The sequence below is a fragment of the Hyphopichia burtonii genome, assembly GCF_001661395.1.
Source record: "Hyphopichia burtonii NRRL Y-1933 unplaced genomic scaffold HYPBUscaffold_4, whole genome shotgun sequence".
NCBI classification, from domain to species: domain Eukaryota; kingdom Fungi; phylum Ascomycota; class Pichiomycetes; order Serinales; family Debaryomycetaceae; genus Hyphopichia; species Hyphopichia burtonii.
The window spans coordinates 300133-326579 of NW_017963731.1; the positions used below are offsets into that span (position 1 = coordinate 300133).

Below are 26447 nucleotides of genomic sequence, written 5' to 3' on the forward strand. Positions count from 1 at the left end.
GCAAAAAATGAACTAGTTCCCGCCCCTAGCAAGAATTGTAAGAGCAGGAAGGGATAAGACAGCGAAGCAGGGCTTGCCACACTGGGGGAGGTAACAATCGTGGAAAGGCACGGACTAGCCCCTTCCCCTACTGTAATTAACAGCACGGTGACCTGTCACATTAAGGATGTATCACATTCGAGACGTTCCTCAAGTGACCTATCACATCGAGACCGGTAATTGTGACCAGTAGTTTTCTCGAGTATATAAAGGCTTTCCAAACCTCTTTTGCTGATCTGGTACCCTGTTTTTGGTAGGCTCAAGATGACGCTTTCCTCTGACGAAGCTAGCTTCCCGTTGACCAGCCCAACTACTTTGAGAAGCCTGCAATTTTCCAAGGTTCATGCTCCGCTTACTCCAAGGGAATGCGTACAAGAAGCGCTTAAGGTGATTATGAGAGAGCTCACTAAACTTCATAATGAGCATGGATTGGACTTCTTATTGGCCACTCAAGCCAAAGGCGAAGAGAATCTTAAAGTTCTGCATTCCAAGCTAGTTAATGGGAACCAGAGACAGCAGATAATTGAAGTGATCCGGGATGAGCATGCTTTTACAGCATTGACGCCAACTCCAGGGTCAAATGAAGCGCATGAAGACGATTGTGGTTCATATAAAATGGTTCCGGTTTTCAATGATACCAAAGATATTGTGATCTCCAGAGGTAAAAACGGACAGAAAAAGTTACACCAACACCTCTATGATTTGTTCACTTCGCTTTCACAAACAAATTGCAAGTCAATTGCTAAAGAATGGATCAAAGCGGTGGAACCAAAAAAACAGGCTTCGTATCCGTATAAGTTAGGGAATTCCTCCAAGCCGGTATGGTGGCCCCAAGATGTCGAGCATCTTGAGCCCGACCACTTGAATAAGGAAAAACGAACCGCGTTGCTTATCCTGTTGGCAATGAATCCCAACTTAGACCTTGATCGGTTTAAAGAAAGGACTGATTTTCTGTTATCCCAAAAACCATTTCTCCTCAAAAGAATAGTTGATGAGATATATTATTTTGCTTTTTATTCAAGACTATTCTACGGTGCTGGCGAGAAGGAAAAAGAAAATTATTATAAGTACTTATGTTCCAAGGTCTCACTCCACGAATTGCACCTTTTGCATGGACCTTCTATTAAACTTATTGGTAGTAACTTTTCTTCGAGCGGGAGATTCACTTTGGTGAATTCTGAAATCGATACTGACTCCATTAATAAAACCGCTTTCCTGTTAGTATCAGGTTCTTCAAAGTGTAAAAAACCCATCAAAAAGGACTTGAAAAGAAAACTCTGCGATTTTGTACAGGTTGAAAAGATTAACGAAGCATACTACGAACAAAGGGAAGATAGCGAAGACGAATATGTTCCTTTTTCTAAAAGACAAAAGCAAATTCGGTATGACGACTACAGCTCCGATTCGGTAATAGTCAGTGATGATGAAAAGCTCCTGAGTCCTCTTTGTGAGTACTCCCAGGATTTTTCAAGTTATCTCAACTACAAAATTGGTTCATCGGACTCTGCTGCATTCTTTTCTGATGATCCCTCGGACGAGATGGATGACTTTGAGGAAGAGTTCGACATCACAAGTAAACCTACGCAGGGATTGACCTTATAAGCGTTTTCAATATCATAAATCTGCTCCATTCAACTTTCAATTTTATCTACTTTGGAATCTTAATCTTTCACTTCTTAACGTTTTATTTGCAAGGTTGACCATGTCTTTTTTCGGTAGCCATACTCTATGGCTCTCCTCTCATTCTTATACAACTATACGTTCATTCTTTCAGTTTGTAAACTTTTGCATCGGCTCTTACCTTTGGTGTTCATACTGAAAACAAAAAAAACAAAAAAGTCTACTTTGCACTTTGTGGTTTAGCAGCCAAAATCATCTATAAAATCATCACCAAACCCATTTGAAAGAGCTCGTACAGACTTTCCTAGTGTCCAAATTAATTCACATAATCTATCCAAAATGTCTGCTACTGAAAATACTGCTATTGCTTCTGAAAGTGCTGTTGCTACTGACAATACCGTCACTGTTACTGAAAATACGGTGACTGTTCCTGAAGTTTCTTCTCAAAAGAGATTCTTAACTCATGTTAGAAAGTACCCACTTGTCAAGTCGACTAGGGATGTCGTCTTTCGTGTACCTGGAACCAGACAGGTTGCTACTTCCATTACTCCAACTTTAAAGGCAATCAGGGCCACTCAACCCGTAAAATGGGTTATGGATACTGGTGATGATATCGCAGTACTGATGTTAACTCAGCTTGATTCAGTGTTCCCTAGTTTATCCACTTTAGAAGCGCATGACCTAACTGACCCAATGACTAGACCGGTCAATGGGACTGTTACTACTACTCAAGAAACTTTGAATGCTGCCCATGAGTCTCTTTTCAAAACCATTGTCGAACCAACTGCCAAAAATGTTAGTGGTCTTCGTTATAGCTTCAATACTTTGGTATACGATAACAACGGTAAAGGTATTATCACCAGTCAAGTTGATCCAATAGTTGCTCCAGTTAACGAAAGCATTGAAAAGTTAATCACTGTTTGGTTCCCTGAAACTGAAAAAGTTTCCAAAGATCACTCAAGTGAACTTGCCCGTACCCTTTTAATGTTGAATAATGTTCTTACTCAAAAGCACGCCGAAGCTCCAACTTCAACAGAAGGTGCATCGGCAGCAAATGAGACTTCAGTTTAGTTAGCAGCTGATTTAAATTGGTAGATTTATGGTGTATTTGTGTATGTTTCGACTAATCGATTAGTTTGATCAAGTTATCTCGAATCTTATGTAGTTTTCAAATACATATTTATAATAGTTACAGTGTGTTGATATTAGAAAATGTTGTGTATTTATAATATATTTGACATGCAAAAAAAAGTTAGTTTACAGTGAAGTTTAAATCTCTAATTGAGAAGAATAAAACAAAATGGATCAAAAGATCAGAATCAAAAAAAAAAAAAAACAAAAGCATGGGAGGAAACTTTGAATAAGAGGACTTTGTAGATCCAATGAAAGATTAAATAATATTTTTCAGTATAGACGTGTTATTCATACAAGTGATAAATATATCACCAAAAAAATCTCCTTTAGGGTGAAATTATCAATGAACTTAATCCTTAGACTTCTTCTTCTTCTTTTTTGGAGATTCACCATCTTCAGCTTTACGTTTCTTTTCTTTCTTTTCCTTTTTATCTTTCTTTTCTTTCTTTTCCTTCTTTTCCTTCTTATCTTTCTTTTCCTTCTTTTCCTTCTTTTCTTTCTTGGAAGATTTTTCTTCTTCTTCTTCTTCGTCATCATCTTCAGCAGCGGTGGCATCCGGCATATCTTCATCGATGAGATCACCAGCAATGGCTAAAGCTTCTTTGATAGCATCACTGTTTTTCATTGGAGCAGAACCGGTATCGTAGAAGTTTAATCTTTCTTCAACTTGTTTCTTTAAGATTTGACCGAAAGCAGTAGATGGTTCATCAGAGTAATTATCAATTCTGGAAGCAATAGAACATTTGTTAGCTAAGTATCTAGAAATTCTACCTTTATTTTTAGAAGAAGCTTTACCAATAAAGGAAGAATGATAAATCAAACCATATTTTGGAGTGTTACCTTTGGTTTTTAAAGCTCTGAATAAAGCTTTTTCGGCACCCAAGATTTGAACAGTAGAAGCAGCTTGTTTAGATAAATTAGTTAAAGAACCAGCGTGAGATATTAATCTAGCACCAACAACTTCACCAATTAAAGTAGACAAATTAGGAGCAACGGTGTGCATTTTATCAGTTAAGTATTGATATAATTTGGCACGGTATTCAGAGATAGAAACGACTCTTTGAGCAAAAGTAGCAACATTTTCCATATCTTGAACAGAAATATCTTGACCCATAGAAATTTTAGCATTATCAATGACTCTTTGAGCAATACCTGAATCGTCATTGAGTAAAGCAGCAACATCATGTAAAGAATCATCAGTTAAAGAGGCTTTATCTTTAATGAAGAGAGCCAATCTGGCATAACTATAATTGTCAGAAACAATTTTAGCCAATTCAGGGAAATGCCAACCGTACCATTCTTTAACTCTCATAGAGAAAGTATTAATATCTTTATCTAATTGGTCTAAAAGGGCAATAGCTTGAATGATATGGTTATCATTCTTTTGAACAGAGAACTTAACTTTGGCACGAGAGAAAGCATGACCCAAACCTAATTGAGCTCTTTCAATATCACCATCTTGTAATTCTTTTAATAATTTGGCACCATGAACTCTAATACCTCTCAAGAAATCTTGAACAATCTCGTTAGCTAAACAGTCAACATTAGGGAAGAGTTCTTTAATAGATGGACCCAAATTTTTATCAGAAACACCTAAAGTAATCTTCTTTTTAGTTTTTGGTAAATTTAATTCTAAAATAGATTTTAAATAATCAGAAACTAAACCTTCAGAAATATCGTTAGCATTTTCTAAAGCTTGAGCTGCACCTTTGAATGGAGCAAATGAAACTAACTCAATCATTTTAGAAAATTTACCCAAGTCATTTGAAGCTTCTTGAACTTCCTTCAGTCTCGATGAAATATCATCTTGTTGGATTAACACCTTGAAAATGGCGTAACCAGCAGCTTCTTCAAAAAGAAGGTAATCTAAGGCAGCCATATTTTCTATCTTCAAAGAAGGTTATGTATGATTCAAAATACTAATAGAAACAAGGTTCCCTTACTCTGGTTTAACTAATTTTTTTTTTTTTCAATATCCTCTTTATTGTACTGAAAAAAAAATTCTCTTCTCATCTCCTGCACTGCACAAATGAGATGGGACTTTTTTGTCACTCGTACACGACCCTAATTACATATTTAGCAGCAAAAACCAATTAAATTATAATACAAGTTAGTTATTCAGAATAAATATACAGTGAAGTAGAAGTGAAGTAGAAGAGTTAAGCGAAGTTGATTTCCCAGTTCAAGTCGTTCAAAATGGCCATCCAATCGACAACCAGATCACCTTTTGGATTTCTGTCCCAGACAATATCCAAAATATGTCTAATACGTTTGATACTCCAAGCACCATACAAGGTGACAAACGTCTCGATTCTTTGTTTCATTATGATTCTGTCGTGTTGAGTCACGCAATGAATACCAGCCATGAAGATAGGGAAAACAAGAGATGCTTGAGCCGGAGAATCAATGAGAATATCAATACATTTGGTAAGATCATTAGTCAATACTTGAGATTCTAGTGCTGAAGGATTGCATTTAAGTAAGGCTTGTCTTACGAAAAGCTTAGCACTTATTTGGAAAGATTCAAATAAAGTCAATTGTAAATTTAAATCTTCGTCTGTTAAACTGGAAATATCCGAAGGATCAGGTTTTGCTTCATCGATCTGTCTTTCGAGATATTTTGCTTTTGTAATGACATCGAAAAGTTTCCTGCTAACTTTAGCCCGGGAGCTAATTTGAGAGTCAGTATCATCGTTCTCGTCATCTTCGTTATTGTTAGAATAGGTTGGGGATTGTGAAACACCCATAGAATTATCATGATCGATTATATTAGTGTTATAGTAATCATCAAAGATTTTTTTACTTTCTGATACCAAAGTATTTATATCTCCAATTATACGATAGAGTTTTTTCGATATACCCAAAATCGGACTTAAATTACCTTTTGAAATTTTATCAGTGTCATTGAAGATGATATCATAAGTATTTGAAGGGAAATAAGTACCTCGGACACAAGTAGAACTTGCTAATAGGTCATGATAGGCGAAATTTGAAATGAGCCAATGTTCTTCTTTATTCGAGTTAAAATTTAAAATACCACCATTTGAATATAAAATTTTCCAACCCCAAGAGAGATAAACCGTCCAGTTTTTAACATCACCACGACAAATTTCTGCCCCACAAAGAATTAATAAAGTAGCCAATTTATTAATGATTGATTGTCTAGTATCTTTAAGGGTAGCTTCAGCACCCGCCAGGGCCCTTCGTTCTCTTAAATCGGTTAAAGTTTGTTTTATATGATCCAAAGCCATGTTTATATATTTAGCCCCTTCTTTATGCCAATCACCACCAAGATGAAACCCCGACCAAGCCAATATCCCATACAATACTCCTTTATCCTTGTGGGCCAAGGGGAGAAAGACTTTTTGGTAAGAGTTTGATTCATTTTGTGAAGTAGGGGCAATACTGATTTTTCTTGACAAGGTATCCACGTAGTAATTATAGAGGTAACCGCCAGTTTCTGAGAGGTCCGGTAATAGAGAAGGGGTATTTTGGGGTGTGGGATGGAAGAAGGCATTAAAATTTGAAGCCAAGTGGTTAATTGCAGTTGGACTATGAGAAGATGACGAGAATGATTCTAGAAGAGAGTTTATATTGAAATTCGGTGATAGAGCAATAGGAGAATCCAGAGGATGATCGTTTTGGTCTTTACCAATATCGGAATTTTCAGATATTGTTTTAATGAAATGTTGGTAATCTGTTTCTTCATTGTGGTTTTCGTCATTGATTAGAGTAATCTTATGATCGGCCATCTGTTGCAGGTGCTGATACTGGCTTAAATCCCGAAGAAAGCTAAGGAACGCCTGGGGCGAGCCGGGACTTTTATCTAAGGAGAAGTCCAAATCAAGAGGGGGAGGAGAGTCTTCCTGTTTATTTGATTTTTTAGCTGGAACTTCAGCAGAGTCAATGGGGTTCATTAGACTACTTATAGTCGGAGAGTTGGGGGCCATGAAGGGACTCAAGCGAGGAGACATGACAAACGCCTCGGGACTTGGAAATTGACCCGACTGTTTGAGCAGATGGGGGGATGATGTAGTTTTTTTAGTAATCAGGATTCCTCGATCATGAACGTTAGTTTGTAACGTTGAAGGGTCCGTTTCTTGAGATATCAAAGAGTTATAAACTGAATCATTCAAGTTATCCTTTTTATGTTTTTTAACTTCCATTTCTTTAACTTTTGATTTCCTTTTTCTTAACTTAGATACGCTTTCTTCCTTTTCGACTTTTTCCTTCAAGAATTTAATTTCTTCTTCCGACATGGTATCATGGTCAATCCATATACAATCTTTATTGAGTCTTTCACAATCCAAGCATTTGGGCCGATTTTCTTTACACTTTTTCTTTCGAACTTTGCATGTAAGACACCCGTTCTTTGATCTTTTGGTAAGTTGATGGTTCTTGATCATTTTAGGGGCAGTTACACTTCCTGGAGACGTCAAAGCTTCAATAGGACTGCCATTGATTCTATAAGGCAATGGTGACAACGACGATGAAAGCGGAGACGCTATATCTGGCAGACCCCCGGCTATTTTATCTGATGAGGTTTTAGACTGTTTCGAATCAAAAGTAACAATCATAATTCACTGAGCTATCACGCCAGTCTCAACTTCGAACAACTAACCAGCTGAACAAATACCAAATTAACCGCTTAACTACTAGTATCCTAATACCAGTAACAACTCGGTAACAACTCAGTAACAACTCAGTAACAACTCAGTAACAACTAGTTAACCTAAGGTACTCCATTCTTCATCTTTGGCCCGGCCTTATCTACTTGTGTTTGCAGGTTGTACGTGCTTGCAGTTTGAGCATTTTTTACAGTTTACTGGTTTTTTTACAGATTTGGGGTCGTGTCCATCACCAGATCAAGCGGTCGATGGTCGTGTACTTTTGATTCCTTCTAAAAATTTCTGCAGGATTCGATTTTTGTTAGTGTGCGGTGTACGGGTGGGGTGTTTGAGTTAGCGGCGGTAGTTATTTGTCAAATGATCATTAAATTAACTGGAGCAGTTCCCTAGTTTTTCCCGTGAGGTTTCAGTTTCTTCTCTTTTTTTTGAAAGGTTTTCTTTTCTCTTTTCACATTTATATATATATATCATAACAAAACATGTCTTTAAAACGTATTAATAAGGAATTAGCTGACTTGGGCAGGTATGTATTGATTGGTGAAGTTTTGGATTAAAATTTGCTATTGGTTTTCTCTCTTTTTTTTGATTTGCTGTACCGAACTATGGTTAATGTAAAGATGATTAATGTAATATCAGATGATTAATCAATAGGGTGAAGCATAAGTAACGGCCTGGAGAAGAATCAAGGAAACAGTAAATCAAGATGAAGAATACATGAAGCGAAGTTTATACTAACGACGATATAGAGACCCCCCATCATCATGTTCCGCAGGCCCAGTTGGGGATGATTTATATCACTGGCAAGCATCTATCATGGGTCCTCCAGACTCTCCATACGCCGGAGGTGTTTTTTTCCTTTCTATCCATTTCCCAACTGATTATCCATTCAAACCACCAAAGATTGCTTTCACCACTAAAATCTACCATCCTAATATCAATGGTAATGGTAATATTTGTTTAGATATATTAAAAGACCAATGGTCTCCAGCATTAACCATCTCAAAAGTATTATTATCTATCTGTTCCCTTTTGACTGATGCTAATCCTGATGATCCTTTAGTACCAGAAATAGCTCATATCTATAAACAAGATAAAGCGAAATACGAAGCTACTGCTAAAGAGTGGACTAAGAAATACGCTGTATAGATTTATTTCATTATCTTCGATTTCTTTATCTTTATTAATATATATTAAACCTTCACCTGTTTGTATGGTGTGTTTCATTTGCACGTGACCGTTGGGTGTAGACCCGTACATATACTCACCTACTTTTGTCTCAATTTCTCATTTTATCTTTTTTTTTAAAAAACTCTTTAAAAAAATGTGTTTTTATAATTTAAACTGGTGAAAATTGATCTTATTGTATACACTGCCAGTCCATCAATCAACAGAAGTGGCCTCAAGTATATCCATCACTCCAAGAGTCTCCAGCTTTCACGACCAGCACCCCTTCCACTGTAAAAATAGCGCAGTAATCGAACTTTGGAGAGTTTTATATTACGCGCCCAAACATTTCGTGGTTTGCAAAAAAAAATCTTGATTGGCTTGTTAACTATTAAATTACTTGAATTATGAACAGGTTATCAAGTTTTCAAACGAATAACTCGAGTAAGTTGTTTCGACTCGCTAAAGAATTGAACGAAACAAAGTTTTTCGAAATATTCCTTAATGAATATCAATATAAAATTGTTAATCATATTCTAAACCAAAATAACCTACAATTATGGAAATCCTTCTTGGATGGTAGTGTTGTTTTAAACGTGGTGAAATCCGATTCCAATGAGAATGATGAAAACGATGAAAATCATAATAATGATGATGATACTATAGAAGAAGGTCACCGTCCAGTCAAATTCTTAGCATTGCATATAAGGTATCTCTTATGGGAAAAGGCAATTGATTTCTATTATAATGCAAAATCCTTGGATCAGCTGTCCACGGCAATCAATGAAGTGTCCGATGATTATGAATTGATTGATAAACTCGAAGATCTACCCGATACTGAAGGAGAATTAAAAGAAGACGTGAACAATACCACTCCTCCTCCTCCTGCAGTTATACGAGAGGAAGAAGATGATTATGACGATGACGATGACGATGACGATGACGATTCAAAAAAAAATACGCTTCCTGATGATTCAAAACTGGAAGATTCCAAATTAAACTATAACGATGATGGTCAAATCATATTAGAAATCCCATTATCAACTTTTATCCCTAATAATATTCCCTTACCTTCTGCTCCTACAAGCTCTAATGATAACACTCTATTCAATTCAAGCTCAGATACGCCTATACCGGCATCTTCTCAACAAACAGTGTCTTCTAATGTTATAAGCAATGTTGCTTCTTTCGCATCCATTGGTAGTTCTAATTCTCTCGAACCTCCTCATTTGAAGAAATCAGTTACTCCTGGTAATAACACTCCTAGTAAATCGGACCAACCAGCAACTTCAATAAATTCTCCAGCTGATATATCACCCCTTCCTGCAGATCCTTCTGCTTCCACTTCAAAATTAACTTCTGCTACCGCATTAGAAGATCAGGAACAATTAATAAAAGAATTCAATAAAGTTTATCATAACTTTGAATATGACCGTGAAACTCTAATCAAAAGAAGAAAACTTGAAAAATCGGATTTACAACTCGAAGGTACTGATAATAAACTGGGCTCAAATACAAATAATGAAGAGACCTCCGATAATATGGGTATTCATTTTGGGTCAGCATCTCATTCTTTAAAACATTTACTAGGTAAAATTCAAAAACAGCGTGATGATATCCCCATCAATGATTATGAGCTTCGTACTTTATTCATGGATGTCCGTAAAAATAGAGGTAAATGGGCTAATGATTCTCGTGTCGGTCAGGAAGAATTGTTTGAAGCTTGTGAAAAAGTTGTTCTTGATTTAAGAAGTTATACTGAACATTCAACCCCCTTTTTAAATAAAGTTTCTAAAAGAGAAGCTCCAAATTATGGTCTCATAATTAAAAAACCAATGGATTTAAATACAATTTTGAAAAAATTGAAAAATTTGGCTTATAATTCAAAGAAAGAATTTGTTGATGATGTTATGCTTATTTGGTCAAACTGTTTAACTTATAATGCAGATCCAAAACATTTTTTACGGGCACATGCTTTAGCAATGCAAAAAAGAGCTTTAAAATTAATTCCTTCAATTCCAAATATTACCATTCGTAATAGAGCAGATGTCGAAAAAGAAGAAGCCGAATTCGAAAATAATGAAAATAAAGAATCTACTCCTTCTGCTTCTGGTAAAGCTTCTAAAAAAGGCCGTAAAAGAACAAGAGAAAATCAAATAAAAACTGAAGATACTGGTAGCATAGCTCAAAGTCCTGAGATTGCATCTCAAGTAGGTACCCCTAAAGCTTCAGAAACTCCAATTCCTATGACTGGTGATGAAGGAGCTGGTACTGTCGGACCAACCGGTACTGCTGGCGTTGGAGAAGAAGAAGAAGAAGATCTTGAAGGTGATGATGTTCGTGGTGGTGAAAATGATCTTGAAAATGAAGCTGAGGTTGATCCTGAATTACAAGCGTGGCGTTCATTAACAGCAAAGTCTAGGGCTCATTATTGTGCAGCCCGTGCTGAATTGTTTGATGATAACATGAAATTAAGATCGGATGCTCCTGCTATAATTCGTGAGTCAAATGAAATGAATAATTTCAATCATTATCTTGATAACAAACAGGTTGTATCTAAAAGCTCAAACTTATTGGAAAATGATGAGCCATACTTATTGGAATACGATATCACTGGTGGATTACCTGGTGTTCAATATAAAGGTGTTGATGACCAAGAGGAAGAACAAAGAGAACAAAAATTAGTAGACGTTTTTCTACAACAATCTGGAGGTGATCCAAATAAAATAAAATCCAATTTCATTTTACCTACTGAATCAGGCTTGAATAAGATCTATTTTGAAAACATCACCGAAATTCAGGAAATCAGAAAAATCTGTTTTAAAATTTCTTTAATCAGACAAATGCAAACTCAACAATTTGTTCATCATACACAGATGAAGCAGCCTGAAGTTGAATATATAAGAGAGGTTGATATTGACCCCGTTTCCAAATTACCCAATCATGATCCTCACTCAGCAAAGATACAATTTTCTGTCCTTAGAAGAAATATCGCCAAAATTGCCATGCAAACAGGTTTTGAAACAGCGCAACCATTTGCTGTAAACACGCTCACGCAAATTGCTGAAAACTATATGGGTAATTTAATCAAATCCATTAAATTACATTCGGAGACTGCCTCCTCGAATAGGCTAAACGAGAGAGAAATTTTATTACTCTCATTAGTAGAAAATGGTGTTGATAAACCAGATGATTTGTATACATTTGTCCAAGAACGTCTCGTGAAACAAACAGACAAATTGAAGGATTTGAGAGTCAAGTTATCAAATTTCTTGAAAGAGCTTTTAAGACCAGGATTAGAAAACTTTAACGAAAGAAGTTTCGAAGATAACAGTGAACAATTTATGACTGGGGATTTCTCTAACGATCTTGGTGATGACTTTTTCGGTTTCAAAGAGCTTGGTTTAGACAAAGAATTCAAGTTATTAAGTTCTTCAATTCCAATATATTTATTACATTCTAGATTAAACAGCTCCTATAACAGTACTGGAGTTGCAAATAAGAGTAACAAGTATGAGGATTTCAAAGAATGGGATATTAAAAAATTATCCGAAGCAGATATTAAAGATCAAATTGGATTATTGCAACCATTTTACACTAAATTACTTGAAAAATCCAAAGCCCATTACGTCAAAATTCAAAGAAAAAAAGGTGAACGAACAGATTTGCCTCCAGCAGATCAACTCATGTTGATTGAAGATGAAGAATTACCTCAGAAACAAAGAAACATCAGACCAAGGTTACCACCAACTGGTAAAATCTCATCAGTCAAAAAACGTATTGTTGCTAACGCTTTCTTCTTACCTGAACCAAGCGAACAAGAATCAAACACTGAAACTAATTCGAATGATCAAACCAATCCAATAGGTAACGACTCGTATCTGGTAAAGCCAGAGTCTTCATCTAAACCAGTTTCCCCACAAAAACTTTCTGTCAAAGCATAACTCTATCCTCATTATATAGACCCATTTCACCGATCTCTCATCAAAATACATAGGCTACAAAGGCTCAAGATGTAGTTGTAATAGCAGTCCACACGTTTGAATAAAGCACGTGAAGTTATTCTTGATCAATTGAAGTTAATGCTCAATGCGCAAAAACTCAGGAAACCGTTCTACGCGTGGAGGAATCGAAGAGAAAAAGTAAGAATAAAACATATATATTTAATGTTCTCTACATCACGAAGCAAATTATAATTGTCTCTATCCAGCTGTTAACTAACTTATTTCCAATGTTTTAATTTCCTAATATTAAATACTACTGCCAAAAGATTCAAAACTAGAGAAAAAACAAAAAGAAAATCAAATTAAAGAAAATAGATCCTAATAGCATCTCATCAAAAGAAATAAAGATGCCTTCTAATAAAAGTAGTACTAATAATTTAAAAGACTTGCCGTTGAAAGTCAGATTACAGAAGCTTGCAAAAGCTGACTTGGCAAGGCGTGATGTCTTTGGAAGAACAATCTTACATATATTGGTTCTCACGGGACGATATGATCTTCTTCGAGATTTGCTCCGGAATCTGGAGGCAAAGTCGATAATTACTCTTGTGGACTATGAAAACGGGTGGAATATTCTTCATTATGTCTTCTTCCATAAACGTGTAACTTGCTTCAAGGTCATTTTGGAGTATCTTAAAAGCGTCTCTCCCAACTCATCGATTGTTGTTGCGAATAATACTTTAATTTACGAATTGCTTAAATCAAAAGATAGAAATAGGCTAACGCCTTTACAGCTTTTACAAAACGATTTCAAGGACTTACTATGGATTCCAGAATATATTAACGAGAAAAACGAATATCATTTCAGTTATAGATTTCAAGGTAATGGTAACGAACTGTTAGAAGATGAGGCAACTCCGGAAGAAGCTGAAAATACGGCAAAAGAATTCATCAAGCTAAAAAGAAAATTTATTAGAAACATACCGAATGACTGGTGGAACGCCAGTCGAGGAGGAAGTGAAATCTATATGCTTGGGTCGAATAAGAATAATAATTTGGGTGTAGGTGATTCTACAGATAGATCCATCCCTTCTAAGATCTCACATGAGTATTTCAAATCATTGAAAAATGTCATGGAAGGTTCAATTCATGATACCTTGGTGACTCCTCGTTATAGGAAAGTGAAAATATCCAAATATCACGCTGTAGTACTCACTCAAGGTGGTGAACTATTCAGTTGTGGTATTGGATCACGAGGAAGACTAGGCCATGGCTTTTCAGATCTCAGAAACTATTTTAGATTCAGTCGAATCGACTACTTCATTGGTGAAGACTATGATGATTTTAAATTCATTAAAGATTTTGTGATTTCAGACAATCATTCGATGGCTATAACAATAAGCGGATCACTTTACGTTTGGGGGTTCAACAACTGTTATCAGCTAGGTTTCCATTCATCATCCGCTTCCAGTGCAAAAACTTCATCTACCAAAGATACATATGAGTCCTTTGAAGCAACCCCACAGGAGATTACAAGTGGTGATTTAAGGTCTAAAGGACTTGCAATAAAAGGTATGGCCATATCCAACATCCATTCAATGGTTTATACTAAAAATTCACTTTATTACTGGGGCTTGGTTGTTGGTCAAGTAGGAAGTACGTTGAACTCTGCAGATGCATTTGATTACAAAATAAACGGTACTAATTATAAGGGTTATCATCAAAAACAACCCAAAGAATTCCCTTTCAATGATGACATCAAGCTTGTTGAAACATGTGAAACGTGTACTGTGTTAGTTACTGAGAAAGATATAATCCATGTGTACTTGCAATACCAACATGGGAAACTTCCAAGGCTTCCGTCGAGAGGTAACGAAGGATTCGAACGATTCAAGCCATCCAAGTTGACAAAAGCACCAAAAGTTAAAAAAGTTTCCATGAAATCCCATGAATTCGTTGCAATCTTGTTTGAAAGTGGTGATGTACTAAGCTTCAGTCTTGATTCTACTAACCTAGGTGAGTTTTACAAATCTTGTAAAACAACCAGGTATAATTCTGTATGGAAAGCATACGACACAGAAATGTGTGCTACTGATATTGATGTTTCTTATGATGGATCTGTTATAATATGTACCAGGAACGGATCTGTTTTTATAAAATATGCCCAACCAGGCGGGAAACTGAGAAGAAAATCAATGAATGAGTCTACCTTGGCTATACCAGCTACAATTAATAAGTTCAAAAAGATTGACAATTTAAATCATATTGTCAGGGTAAGCTGTGATAACAGTTTTAGTTCCTTCAATTTCATAAAGGATGACATCGACTTAATTCCTCTCAAATTACAAAAGAACGATTTCAATACAGATATGGAATATTTGAGTGAACTAAAAGACACTGATCTATACCGAAAACAAGACCAGTTATTGGATGTTGATCATGATATTAACTCATATATATGTGATTTTCTCTACCCTCTCAAGAATCAAAATTCTTCCATTAATGAACTTCAAAATTTCTCGTTTGTCTCACCAGAAGATGAAGAAGATGGTGAGCTTGAGTCAGGTATAAGCAAGGATTCGAAAACAATAACTGATTCGTTGCATACTCGTTATTCTGTAAGACATGCAAGTAATAAAACTAGAAGAATCAAAACCAAAGATACTTTCGAACATTTTGATGAGAATCATATTAGAGAGCTTAAGGAATTATTAAAATCCGACGAAAGCTTTATAATTGCCAGATTTGATTCTTCACTCATTTCTTCTGATAAAAGTTATGATATCTATATAAGGTTTGAATCTTATCCTTCTGTTGCAATTGGTATACATAAAGAATTATTTTGCAAAAGGTCATCATTTTGCAAAACCATATTTAATCCTGTGAATCCAGGCGAATACTTCATAGATGAAGGAATAGAAGGATTGTTTAACCCAGATAATTCAGAGCTTTTGTTCAAGTCTAATATCAATTTGAAATCTGTGTTGATATTAACCCATTTCATATATACTAATAGGGTTTTGGATATATGGGATGATTACCCAAGTAGATATTCTTGCCCGGACGAAATCAAACAAGTAAAGAAAGATTTCGATATATTGGTTAGTATTTTTCGTCTTTCTGACTCTTTTGGGAAGTTTAGTAATGATAATGTCTTCAGATATAAGGTTGGATCACTTTTAGATGATGAGTCAAATGGCGGTGATGTCTTGGTGACACTAAAAGACGGTCAGATCTATTGCCATTCTAATATTCTAATTGCAAGGTCTGCCTTTTTCGAGACTATTTTGTCAAACAGGTGGGATACTACTGAAGCTGAAATAGAGGATGAAGGAGACAAATGCCTCAACTTTAATAATTTAACAATTTTCCAATTTGAATTTATTTTAAGACATCTTTACGGGTTCGATAATATCCACTTATTCGACTATTTTCTGAGTGTGATTGAAAAACTCTCGGATACAGATGAATTCATCAATCATTTATTAGAAATAATCGAAATCACAGATGAGTTGTTGTTATTTCAATTGAAAAACTTATGCCAGCTCGTGCTAAAGGACCTAATTAATAATGACAATGTCATGATTTTATTGGTGCACGCTGACTATTTGTCAGCACCCAAGTTATTCATGAACTGTTGTTGGTTTATTTATAATAACTTGGATCAGGTTCTTTTTGATTCAACTTTTAATAGTCTTGAGTTTGATACTTTGGCAAAATTGGAAAAACAATTAAAGCTTTTTCAAGACTGTAAAAAAAGTGATTTCATCACGGGAGAAAAGGGAGAAATAAATGAAAAGTATACCAATGACTGGTTCTCTAATAAGTCGAATTTAATTATTGAAGATTTCATTAGTGATTTAAGTAGCTTCAATGAAAATTTCATGAGTGACGCAAAAGGATTTTGTTCATTTGAACCATTGGTTGATTTGAAGTATGACTTAAAAGTTATTTCGAATGACTATAGTAAAAGAAGGGCAGGTCGTAAATCATCGTCAGCAGGTTCCAGATCGAACTCAAATGTCACTACTAATGATCTTGCTGATTTCAGAAGAGCCACTAATCAAGTTTATGGATATCAAAGCAGTACCTCTGTTGTGTCTCAGGATTCTAATGATATAGCTGTTGAAGATAATGCTGATGATTTTGAAGTTGTTGGGAAAAGAAATAAAACCAAACCAAACAGTATTTCACCATCATCATCTGGAATGCCCTCCAGAACAGGTTCAAATACCGATCTTAATGAAAGTATTAAGTCGCCGCCAATACTTAGAAAACCATCACTTACTGCGATTAATAATGCAATAGATGCAACCAGAACATCAGGCCCCCGTTCTACGCCTGCTATCAATAGGAAACCTAGTAACAGTTCATCAAACGGATTAAGCCCACATTCCAATTGGGCCAGTAAATCAAATGGACAATCAATACTAGGTGAAAAAACTCCAATTTTGGGTAGCCATCGTAAACCTTCAGTGGAGAATACTGGCAGTTTCATTCAACCTAAGCCATCGAAGATTAAAATTGGGCCCGCTATCAAATTATCACAAAGAGAACGTAAGAAATTGGCAATGCAAGAAAGTACGAATGAAGAACCTAGTAGCAGAACAGAGCCTGAAGGAAGTGGAAACGCTTGGGGTGTGGCCGCATCCAGTACAGGTAATTCATCTATAATTAACGACCTACCTCCGCTAGGAGCATCGAATTCAAAGCCAGACACTGCAAATAATGGTAAGACATATCAAAAATCCAAACCTAAGAATGACATTGTTCCCCAACTGACAGCCTCATCGATAGACAGTAATGCATTTACGTCACCAATCAACAAAGTTTACGCAACCCCATCATTAACAGAGATAATGCTTCACGAGTCCTTAAAAATTGAGGAAGAACAAAGAAAGGAAAATGAACGTCAATCATTACAAGAGGTTCAACAAGAGCAAGAGTTTGCTAGATGGTGGGAAGAAGAAGCTGCCAAAGTTCAAAAACAAATGAATGCATTCACATTGAATGACACAGAAAAACCCAAAAAGCAGCATGATAATAGGAAACTGAATGATTCAAGAAGTAAGAAAAGGAATTCGAGTACTGATGGAGTTAAACCAAAGGTGAACAATAAACAGAACTCTAAACAAAATGGGAATCGTTCAAAATCAGGACATAAAACCAATGAACAATCGACTAATAGGCGGAATCTGAAAAACAGTTCCAACTCTACCAATTAAAAAGACCGTTTAATTATATTTATGTAAAGTAACATTTTAAATAATATATATATAGATAGATGGATATTCAGCTATAAAGTAATTTCATCTGGATCTGGAAACCATCCAAAGTCCTCCATATTGATATGGTGGTTGGACAGAACCAGTACTCCTTCAGCTCTAAGCAATCTTGCTTGATCCATTTCACCACTGGAGTTTCCCCTAGGAGAAATTTTTCCTACACTCAGTACAATTCTCCACCAAGGTAGTTCAGCAAAGCTGATTTGTTCCTCAATTGGTAATTCTTTATTCAATAAATCTATGATCATCTTTGAATGTTTTAGAGATGATCCAACTTGTCTTGAGTTTTGCGGCCGACCGATCAAATAGGCTACATGACCATAGCTGGTGACATGGCTCGGGGGGACCTGGGAAACTACGGAGTATACAGCAAGATAAAAAGCCTTGGTTTCATCCGATGGGTTCATTTGAATGGGGGTTTGACCTCTGATTAAGCGATTTCATCACCAGATCATTATTTAAAATCCAAATGGCGGGTGTACGGGTGGAACGGTCAAAATGACGATAATTGAATACGGCATGAACAATTAGTTGGGATGCAGATACTAAAGATTAGACGAAGAAGCATGGGCTCATAGGGAAACAGCCTACAGAATAACAAGTTAACAAAAAAAAATTCTTATTGGTAAAAACAAGAACAAAAAAATTTTTTTTTGTAGTTTTTTTAAAATAACAATCTATAGAAGAGTAAAATTCAAATAACAGATTTATATATTCAATAATTTTTATATAGCAAATAAAAAATAACAACTAAAAGCACTAAAAAGCCAGATACATGGTATCAATAAATGACCGGAGACCGAAGAATTAAAAGAGCCCACCAAAGATATAATAGAACCCAGAGATTTTCAATAGAGATCAACCAGTAAATGAAGACATCATAAACATCTAATCATTACCCGATAGACGTAGTTTATAAAAATCCAGTAAACTTCAAAATAAGGGTTCAGGGTATATGGATTCAATAAGGGTAAATCGATTAAAACCGTCTCAAACAGTCATTTTTAAAAAAAGATTGCAAATGACAATTTAAATGATTTTAGGTTATAAATCAGTTAAGCACGCTTATAAAGCTAATAAAGCACCAGCAGCTAAAGCAACACCACCGACAGCGAATTGTCTAGCAGCACCAGCTTCGTAAGCAGAAGAAACATTAGCTGGAGCAGTGTAGTTACCAGCAGATGAAGTAGAAGCAACTGGAGCTTCAGAAGTTTTGTGAGCTGGACAGTCAGTGACGGTGGAAGCACAGTCAGTGACAGTGACTAAAGTAGAAGAAGAGTCAGTTTCAGTGACAGTGGCAGCGACGGCGACGGCAGCGAATAAAGCGACGGTAGAGAATTGCATTGTAAATATATTAGTAGGAGCGAAAGACAAGTAGTTGGATGAAGAAAAAAAAGGAAAGGAATTTGGAAATTATCAAGGAAATATCGACATATTTATACTTACTTGGAACAAAGTTAACGGAAAGATAATGAACATTTGAAAGGGAAACAAAAATGAAGATGTAACCATAAACATAAGTAGAAGAAAATCAAAACAAACAACTGAGAAATGAAAAATAAACACCTTGAATATCACGGTTTACTAATAATAAGGTGATAAAGACGAGCGGTCAAAGCCAGAGGAGAACCATTTTCTACAAACCATTCAAATAGCTTACATAGACAAACAAAGACTAAAGTTACCCTTCCACTGTGCAATCCCACCAGAAAACGAGTATTGTAATCTCGAACTATTCACAAATTGCAAACAAAGACTGCTAGATAGCCCAAACAATAACAACACGCGAAATACAACCGAGTAGATAGTTCAAATAAACTACAAGCAAAACCGCTCTTCAACGTCCTGTCATTGGAGGAGGCCTCTCCCCCACCGCTACTACACCTGCTTTCTTGACACCTTCTGGGCTTATCTTGAAGTAGCCTCTGCTCTCAAGCCTTATACCATCAATTGGCATTAGTACCGCATCTCCCCAATCGAGTAATTGATCTGTTCCTCGAGAAATGCACAAATTGCCCGAAAAATCTTTTACAAAACTCACTCTCGTGTAAAAAGGGAAACAATTACACAATTTTAGGAAGTTAACCAATTCAGATCAATTTTTTTTTCGCGACTCGAAACATCAGCAAATTAGCATAAGCAGCATATACCACCATAATGGAATGTCGAAAACACAAAAAATGACGATTGTTACGAAAGGGCTTTTGGTGGGTTTGGAAGGCGGGATAAGACTTCCCTGGAAAAGAGTACTTTTCAAACCAGATAGTAGATCTTTCAGTACGCGGATATCCAGATGGATTTTTTGATTGCATCTTCATAACCTCTGGTTATCGGGTTTGTCTTTCTCGTAATGTTTAAAATAGCAACTTTTCATCGACTAAGGAAGCTGAGGTTTTTTTTAGATAGCCCGGTGAGCAGAACTGGCGGAGGACGAAGCTATTCTACAACTGTTCTACTTACTTCACACTATATTGTATAGGCTAAGATTATATACAGAGTGTTTTGTCATTAGACCACGCTTTCAAGTTGCCAACGACACTTTTGATGTTCTTGACATATTGTCTTGCGGTAGTTTTCAATCTTCACGTAGGCATCCACCATTTTTTCGTATTTTGCATCTCTGGTCTCCTCGTGAGGGAAGGCTTCAGTGAATTGCTCCCCGATGATCACGTCAAGCACCTCTTGGCATGATAAGCGAGAGTCTTCGATTCTGATGATGGAATCTGATTTCAACTTATCGATATCGGTTCGGTATTCTTGTAAGGCCAGTATGCAATCTTGATGTTTTTGCACCAAGGATTCTCTTAATCTTTCAAATTCTTCTTCTTTCCATAGTTTCAATTCCTCCAATGCATCATCCGTTAAGAATGGAATGAAGCTTATGATCCACATTAGGAAATCACACCTCAAGTTAACAAAGTACCATTTGGAGAAAAACTCAACTTTATCATTTCCCAATCTCATTTCAACCAAGTATTCCCATTGGTCAATACGGGCATCAATGGCAAATTGAAACAATCGATCTTCAATATCACTGAACTTGTCATAAAACCAATAATGAACATCCTTCAATATCTGCCCAAAGATATTGATACTGCGGATTAAAGTGGTTCTTGGTAATCCTCTGGTAAGCTCTTGTAACTGTTCTCCGTAAGTGTCACCCCGGCTTATCGCTAAACAAATCATCATACTGAGATGTATGATTCCGGATACTATTTGCACGGTTCTGGGCGAGATGTTTAATGATACTTGAAGAAATATCCCAATCACCAATCCATTTAGAAAGTTGGTGAAAAGAGTATATGCGTTCCCATATAATGCTCGAGAAACTCGACTTAAAAGAGTGGTCCCTGGGTATCTTGGTGGGGGCATCACTGCATCTTCTTCTTGGGCTCCTTGATGCTGAGGATGAGCTTCTCCTTCTTCTTGTCCACGGCGTCTTCTTAATGTGCTTTCTTCAACATCCCCAGTATCCACAATTGGTATCGTTCTTGTAGGTGGAGGCACTGATTGTGGTGCTGATGGCCCTGTAGATTCATGCACAACCTTCACCTTCTCTATAATTTTGGACCCGTCTTCTCCTCTGATTTTCAGATCTAGTCTATTCATGGCACTAGGGCTCAACAACATGTACGGTGGGTTGCAATCGGTCTCGGGAACAACTATTAATTCACTTGTATCGAAACTCATCTGACTTTCTTGGGGCCCATATGTAATAGTGTACTTTTTGGTTGGCTGGAACTCCTCATAACGGATTGGCTCTTGGTAAGTAATTGTTGGAGATCCACGTTGCTCTACTTGTTCTTCTTGTTCTTCTTGCTCTTCCTGTTCTTCTTGTTCTTCCTGTTCTTCTTGTTCTTCTTGTACCTCTTCTATCTGTTCTTGTGTCTCAGTAACTGTTTCATCGATATTCAATGATCTATTATTATTACGGGGTAGAAACAAAAACCTATTAGGAGACCTCAAGTCTCTCCAGAATTCACGAGTGAAAAACCCACCAATACCACGTAAATCAAGTATTTCAACATTCACGTCATATATTTCACCAGTTCCATCTTCATCTCCAATCAAAAAATATGACAAAGGTACATTATTAGAAGTATCCTCTATCAATCCAAAAGAGTCAATATATAAACGAACCTGGTCAAAAAATGTTCGACTTACAGATGTATAATCATTTCTTTCAATGACTTGTTGTTTAAATTCTTCAACTGTTGTATAACCATTAACCTCAAACAAATTATTACCTTCTTGTAGACTGGGAATGGAAGATTGGACTCTAATAAAAAATCGATTAGTTGATGGGCCTGGATCTAGACCGGTTCTCTCATTTTCAGCCAGCAGATTAGCAGTGGCTCTTAGTTGTTCGTCAGTGCTTTTTTCAATTATCAAAACAGGAGTCACACGAGGTATAAGGTCAAGATCAATCACATCCAGTATCAAGAAGTATTCGGGAGTTATTTCCATTTTGCCTTCTTCTTTCTTCAAATATGCTTGAAAAGTTTGATTCTCCATCTCATTTAAACATGCTGCAATTCTAGATTTTAAAAACATATACATGTCAACTAGAGTACTTGAAACTTCAAACGGTTCGACATTATAATCCTCCTGCTTAAAAGTAACACGAACTTTGAATTGGATATCTGGATACAATGGTTTATTTTCTCTAGGTAAGATCGACTTACTGGCAAATATTGTCCAACCAGGTTCATCATTTTGAGGAACTTCTGTAGTCCCTAGAACTTCGCTAAAGGTCTCGTCGTCTTCCTCTAGAATCTGGTTGTTTCTTTCTATGATAATACCATCTAATCCGGTATCGTAATGGAATTGAAGACGTTCCTTTAAATCTCGGACCGTATGACTAAGAGTGACTCTTATTCGAAATGAATCGCGATCCGGTATATGCCTTGGTTTAATGTCACCTTTATCAAGGACTCTGATACTGAGTCTGAACGGAGTATTCATCCTTGTCTTTTAATTAGTTAATGTCTCTAGATCATTATAGTACGATACTTGTCTTTTAATTAGTACTCCTCCTTTGCGTATACCCGTCAATATGCAGGTGCAAGCAAAAAACACCCAAACATCCCGTTTCTACAAATTTCAACAGATAGTCATAGTATCATGTTTCCTCTTCCAAATGAAGATTGAATTTATGTTTATACAGTAGTACTATTTACAAGAAACAACTATTTAGTGTGCCTGTGAGTCCCTTTTTTTAAAAAAAAAATTTGGCTTTTGTTTAGGCCTTGATAGCGTGATATCTCTTACCTCTAAAACCCATAATATCACTATTAGCTTGGTAAATCTCGGTTGGATTGATATCAACCAAGTCTAATTTGGTACAGCCGAATCTGTTTGCGCCGGGTTTCATAAGGATATCAATTTCGTCTTTCAATTCATGATTCATTAACCAATCGTATTCCCTCTTCATATCGACTTCGTGATAACCCGAGACGTAAACGGCACATTTGGATTCTAATAAACCTTTCAAAGTTTTATTCCAATGAACCGAATCGGCAGTGGAGAAACCTGGGTGGAATAAGAAAAAGACATCTAAATAAGGATCAAATGGGAACAAATCACCAGTATCATAAATTTCATGAAAGAATTTACCATGGTGGAAAATGGAAATTTGATGATCATAATTTTCAACCAATGGACGGCCGTGTTGCTGTTCTGGAGAACTGAAGACTCTATTTGTATTATCAAAGTATGATTCGGGACCTATTAAATGAATTTCAAACTTGGTAGTTGGGAATAAATAACCAAATTGTTTCCAAACAAAACCTGGTAACATTGATTCCATCATAGCACCAACAATGAAAATTCTCATTGGTCTTTCTTTGAAAGCATTTTCGGATTCTCTTCCCTTGGCATATGGTGGGTATAAAGTATAACGTAATGCAGATAATGATCTTAACCCTTCTAAAGTAACTGGTCCCTTAGGTTCAAAAGCATAAGGTGAAAATCTATGTAATATAGCAGCCATGGTAATTGGATAAGTTAATATTTTAGAAGCTGCAGCTAAATTGAATTCGGTATTCATTGGATAAAAATCTCTAGTATAGAAATAAGTATCCCAACTTGTAAAATTTGTCATAAAATCTTGAGCTTGTTCACCCGGGAATTGAAATTCTGGAAATTTACGACCTGATCTTAAATCATGTTCATACGAGTTAACTTTTCTTAATAATTCATAAGTTTTTTTAGAATGATATTCTTCATCACTCTTCCATGCTTCTTCTGAATGATGAGTTGGTATACCAGAATATGGACATACAAAATTTACTGGTTTTTTCGTTACTGGACATAATGCTTTGGTTCTAATTAAAGCCGCACGCGTACGAAGTTCTTCATGGGGAGAATCATCCCAGTTATAGAAAGGTGGTTCTTCATCCTCTTCGGGAGTCTCCAAAGCCAATAATCTCTTAAGAAAAGAGATATTTCTTCTTTGCACTATCACTTTAGGTGTTTCCCTTATTAATGGAACTTGTGCGAGGCGACGGAAATGTAGCATCTTAAGCATTTTTAACGTTTATTTCTCTCAAATGCTTTCCTTGAATTAACTTGACAATACCCTTATCTGGAAATGCTTTGATTCCTTTCACTATCAAATTCAAAGCAAATGCTGTAACCTTTGTCCGTCTTCACAAATATAATGCAACCAGTTTTCCAGGTATTTCATACAATCTTCTCTTAGTTTTTTTTTTTCCTCTTTCTTTTTGAGAGCAGTCTCAGGATTACCCTGACGGTATCGCCCAATGGCCCCGATTCACGCGTAATATTCAGTACAAGCCAGATTTTACTGCAAATTTATACAATCTTGATATATCTATTCATCTCTATATATACAAGTATATACTTATAGTTCGTCATGTTCGAATTCAAGGACCACTTCGTCTTCCGCGTTCTGGGTAGCTTGTAGGTTGTTGGGATTGACTGTTTCTGTCACTGTGACTGTTTCAACAACGACTTCGGGCTCGACTATTAATTGTTCTACAATATTGGTTAATTGGTCCACGGGTGTAGTCTCTTGGGTCCGTTCACCTTCCTGGTAGAACTCGAAATTCCAGGCATCGTTTGGGGCTTGGAAATTGGAAAGGTCAAATTCAACCGGGTCACCATCTTGGTCTAACATTGTTTCGTGGTCAATCAAAGTCACCGACAAAAACTGAGTTTCCGAAGTACCGTCTCTTTCTAGTCTAGCCAAGGTGATGAAGTCACCGTTGAAATCGTAGAGCTCGAACCATATGGAGAATGTATCATTCCATGCCAAAGGTCTTTGTTTGTCATCATGGAAGACAGGAGCAAGAATTACGTCAAGACGGTTCCCAATTGTAGAGCCTACTTTTTTCAAAAGATCGTGAAGAGATTCACAAAACCCATTATAGACAATGACGTGACGGAAATTGAAATATAAGTTATCAGTATTAGGGTTTTCTTTTATCAGACCAAAGTAAAAACCATTCCCGATTGAGCCAAGATTGAAGTCGGTTAAAGTAATCTTATAGTCCTTGGGGACTGGGAATCTGTCTGAAGGGGTTTCTTCCAGGTATTGATAAAAATCAAAGGAATCATCTTTGGGAGTTAAATCCCGAGATATAAGCTTGCAATCAACATCAACTATTTTATCCTCGACAATGTTATGGGGAACAAATTCGTCCATCAAACAAAGTCTTGGGGTATTGATGATCATTTCGTATTGACATGTCTTAACTTCATTAACTGCCGAGATCTCTGGCTTGCCTCGATTATTATTAGGATCACATTTATATACAACATCAATTGTTCTGGGCTCATTTGTCAAATCACACGTTGCACCATTCCCAATTCTGTGCTTTATGATCTTTTGCTTATTATGAGTTCTTGGTTGAACAACGTTTGCAAGAAATGGACTCTCGTCGTAGTCTTCGATTTTAAAGTCATCGGGATTCATAAGATATGGGAGATCCTTACCCTGGTTTTCAATCTTCACCTCTTCCATAGAATGGTTTGCGTGTCTTCCCAAAGTATATACATAATCAGGGAAAGCGGCTTTATGGGCCTTAGATCTTGAATAAACTGGGGCGCTTTCATGATACTGTATGATCTTATCACCATAACAATAAGCATAAGTCCAATACCCAGCATTCAAGTCGTACGCAAATACACATTGGTTTTTGGGGAAAGACTTTTCGATTTCCTTTATTGCATCACTTAGTAGCTTATCGTTCATCTCTCTGGAATCACTCGAAGTTTCATTGCCAGATCCTTCTAGTAGCTCTTCTGTACTATGCTCTTCTCTATTAGGAGGTAATGAACAAAGATACTCTTTCTCTTCCCCATCTTTACTGATCTTGAGTTTTTCAAAAGTTACCCCATATGAATCCTGAGCGTGATTTCGACTGAGCTGATCAGCCATCTTTTCAGGTATACGGGCATAATGATATTTGATATTATATAACGACCCAACAACCTCTGTGTCAAGTGCTCCCACCGAGCATGCGGCTAGGAGAGCCACTAGTGTCTGATATATCACTTTCAATGCCATCGTTCTTCAATACGACTTAGTTGATAACCCCAATTGAAAGAAACCACCTAATCTTATTTTTCCTCACTGAGATAAAAAAAACGAAAAAAACCATCAAAATACT

The 26447-nt window shown here is 36.4% G+C and overlaps 12 protein-coding genes across 12 annotated transcripts; 5 read left to right on the top strand and 7 right to left on the bottom strand.

The window, feature by feature from the left end:
• Nucleotides 1-303: 303 nt before the first annotated feature.
• HYPBUDRAFT_6237 (uncharacterized protein) lies at nt 304-1641 on the top strand (the record flags this gene model as incomplete). The annotated part of the gene is made up of 1 exon (XM_020223560.1): nt 304-1641. The coding sequence occupies one exon, from the start codon at nt 304-306 to the stop codon at nt 1639-1641; it is 1338 nt and encodes a 445-aa protein (XP_020076002.1).
• Nucleotides 1642-2100: 459 nt separating this feature from the next.
• HYPBUDRAFT_85215 (uncharacterized protein) lies at nt 2101-2649 on the top strand (the record flags this gene model as incomplete). Its single annotated transcript, XM_020223752.1, has 1 exon — nt 2101-2649. A coding segment is annotated over one exon (549 nt), but the record flags the coding sequence as incomplete, so codon positions are not given.
• Nucleotides 2650-3008: 359 nt separating this feature from the next.
• SIK1 (snoRNP complex protein) lies at nt 3009-4733 on the bottom strand. Its single transcript, XM_020221282.1, has one exon. The coding sequence runs from the start codon at nt 4670-4672 to the stop codon at nt 3143-3145; it is 1530 nt and encodes a 509-aa protein (XP_020076004.1). The 5' UTR covers nt 4673-4733; the 3' UTR covers nt 3009-3142.
• Nucleotides 4734-4875: 142 nt separating this feature from the next.
• Nucleotides 4876-7848, bottom strand: UGA3 (Uga3p). The gene has a single exon (XM_020221283.1). It carries the CDS (start codon nt 7368-7370, stop codon nt 4953-4955), a length of 2418 nt encoding a protein of 805 aa, XP_020076005.1. The 5' UTR covers nt 7371-7848; the 3' UTR covers nt 4876-4952.
• A 334-nt stretch (nt 7849-8182) lies between these two features.
• Nucleotides 8183-8622, top strand: UBC4 (E2 ubiquitin-conjugating protein). Its single transcript, XM_020221284.1, has one exon. It carries the CDS (start codon nt 8235-8237, stop codon nt 8565-8567), a length of 333 nt encoding a protein of 110 aa, XP_020076006.1. The 5' UTR covers nt 8183-8234; the 3' UTR covers nt 8568-8622.
• A 370-nt stretch (nt 8623-8992) lies between these two features.
• SPT7 (SAGA histone acetyltransferase complex subunit) lies at nt 8993-12529 on the top strand (the record flags this gene model as incomplete). The annotated part of the gene is made up of 2 exons (XM_020218697.1): nt 8993-9739; nt 9968-12529. The coding sequence occupies 2 exons, from the start codon at nt 8993-8995 to the stop codon at nt 12527-12529; spliced, it is 3309 nt and encodes a 1102-aa protein (XP_020076007.1).
• A 407-nt stretch (nt 12530-12936) lies between these two features.
• HYPBUDRAFT_157062 (uncharacterized protein) lies at nt 12937-17751 on the top strand (the record flags this gene model as incomplete). The annotated part of the gene is made up of 2 exons (XM_020222263.1): nt 12937-17558; nt 17592-17751. The coding sequence occupies 2 exons, from the start codon at nt 12937-12939 to the stop codon at nt 17749-17751; spliced, it is 4782 nt and encodes a 1593-aa protein (XP_020076008.1).
• Nucleotides 17696-18295, bottom strand: HYPBUDRAFT_152935 (uncharacterized protein). Its single transcript, XM_020221285.1, has one exon. It carries the CDS (start codon nt 18216-18218, stop codon nt 17823-17825), a length of 396 nt encoding a protein of 131 aa, XP_020076009.1. The 5' UTR covers nt 18219-18295; the 3' UTR covers nt 17696-17822.
• A 282-nt stretch (nt 18296-18577) lies between these two features.
• On the bottom strand, nt 18578-19307 carry HYPBUDRAFT_152936 (uncharacterized protein). Its single transcript, XM_020221286.1, has one exon. It carries the CDS (start codon nt 19153-19155, stop codon nt 18877-18879), a length of 279 nt encoding a protein of 92 aa, XP_020076010.1. The 5' UTR covers nt 19156-19307; the 3' UTR covers nt 18578-18876.
• Nucleotides 19308-20319: 1012 nt separating this feature from the next.
• FGR34 (Fgr34p) lies at nt 20320-22776 on the bottom strand (the record flags this gene model as incomplete). Its single annotated transcript, XM_020223561.1, has 1 exon — nt 20320-22776. One exon carries the CDS (start codon nt 22774-22776, stop codon nt 20320-20322), a length of 2457 nt encoding a protein of 818 aa, XP_020076011.1.
• A 161-nt stretch (nt 22777-22937) lies between these two features.
• MSS51 (Mss51p) lies at nt 22938-23837 on the bottom strand. Its single transcript, XM_020221287.1, has one exon. It carries the CDS (start codon nt 23801-23803, stop codon nt 23054-23056), a length of 750 nt encoding a protein of 249 aa, XP_020076012.1. The 5' UTR covers nt 23804-23837; the 3' UTR covers nt 22938-23053.
• A 799-nt stretch (nt 23838-24636) lies between these two features.
• HYPBUDRAFT_152938 (uncharacterized protein) lies at nt 24637-26375 on the bottom strand. The gene has a single exon (XM_020221288.1). It carries the CDS (start codon nt 26342-26344, stop codon nt 24677-24679), a length of 1668 nt encoding a protein of 555 aa, XP_020076013.1. The 5' UTR covers nt 26345-26375; the 3' UTR covers nt 24637-24676.
• Between the last annotated feature and the right edge of the window lie 72 nt (nt 26376-26447).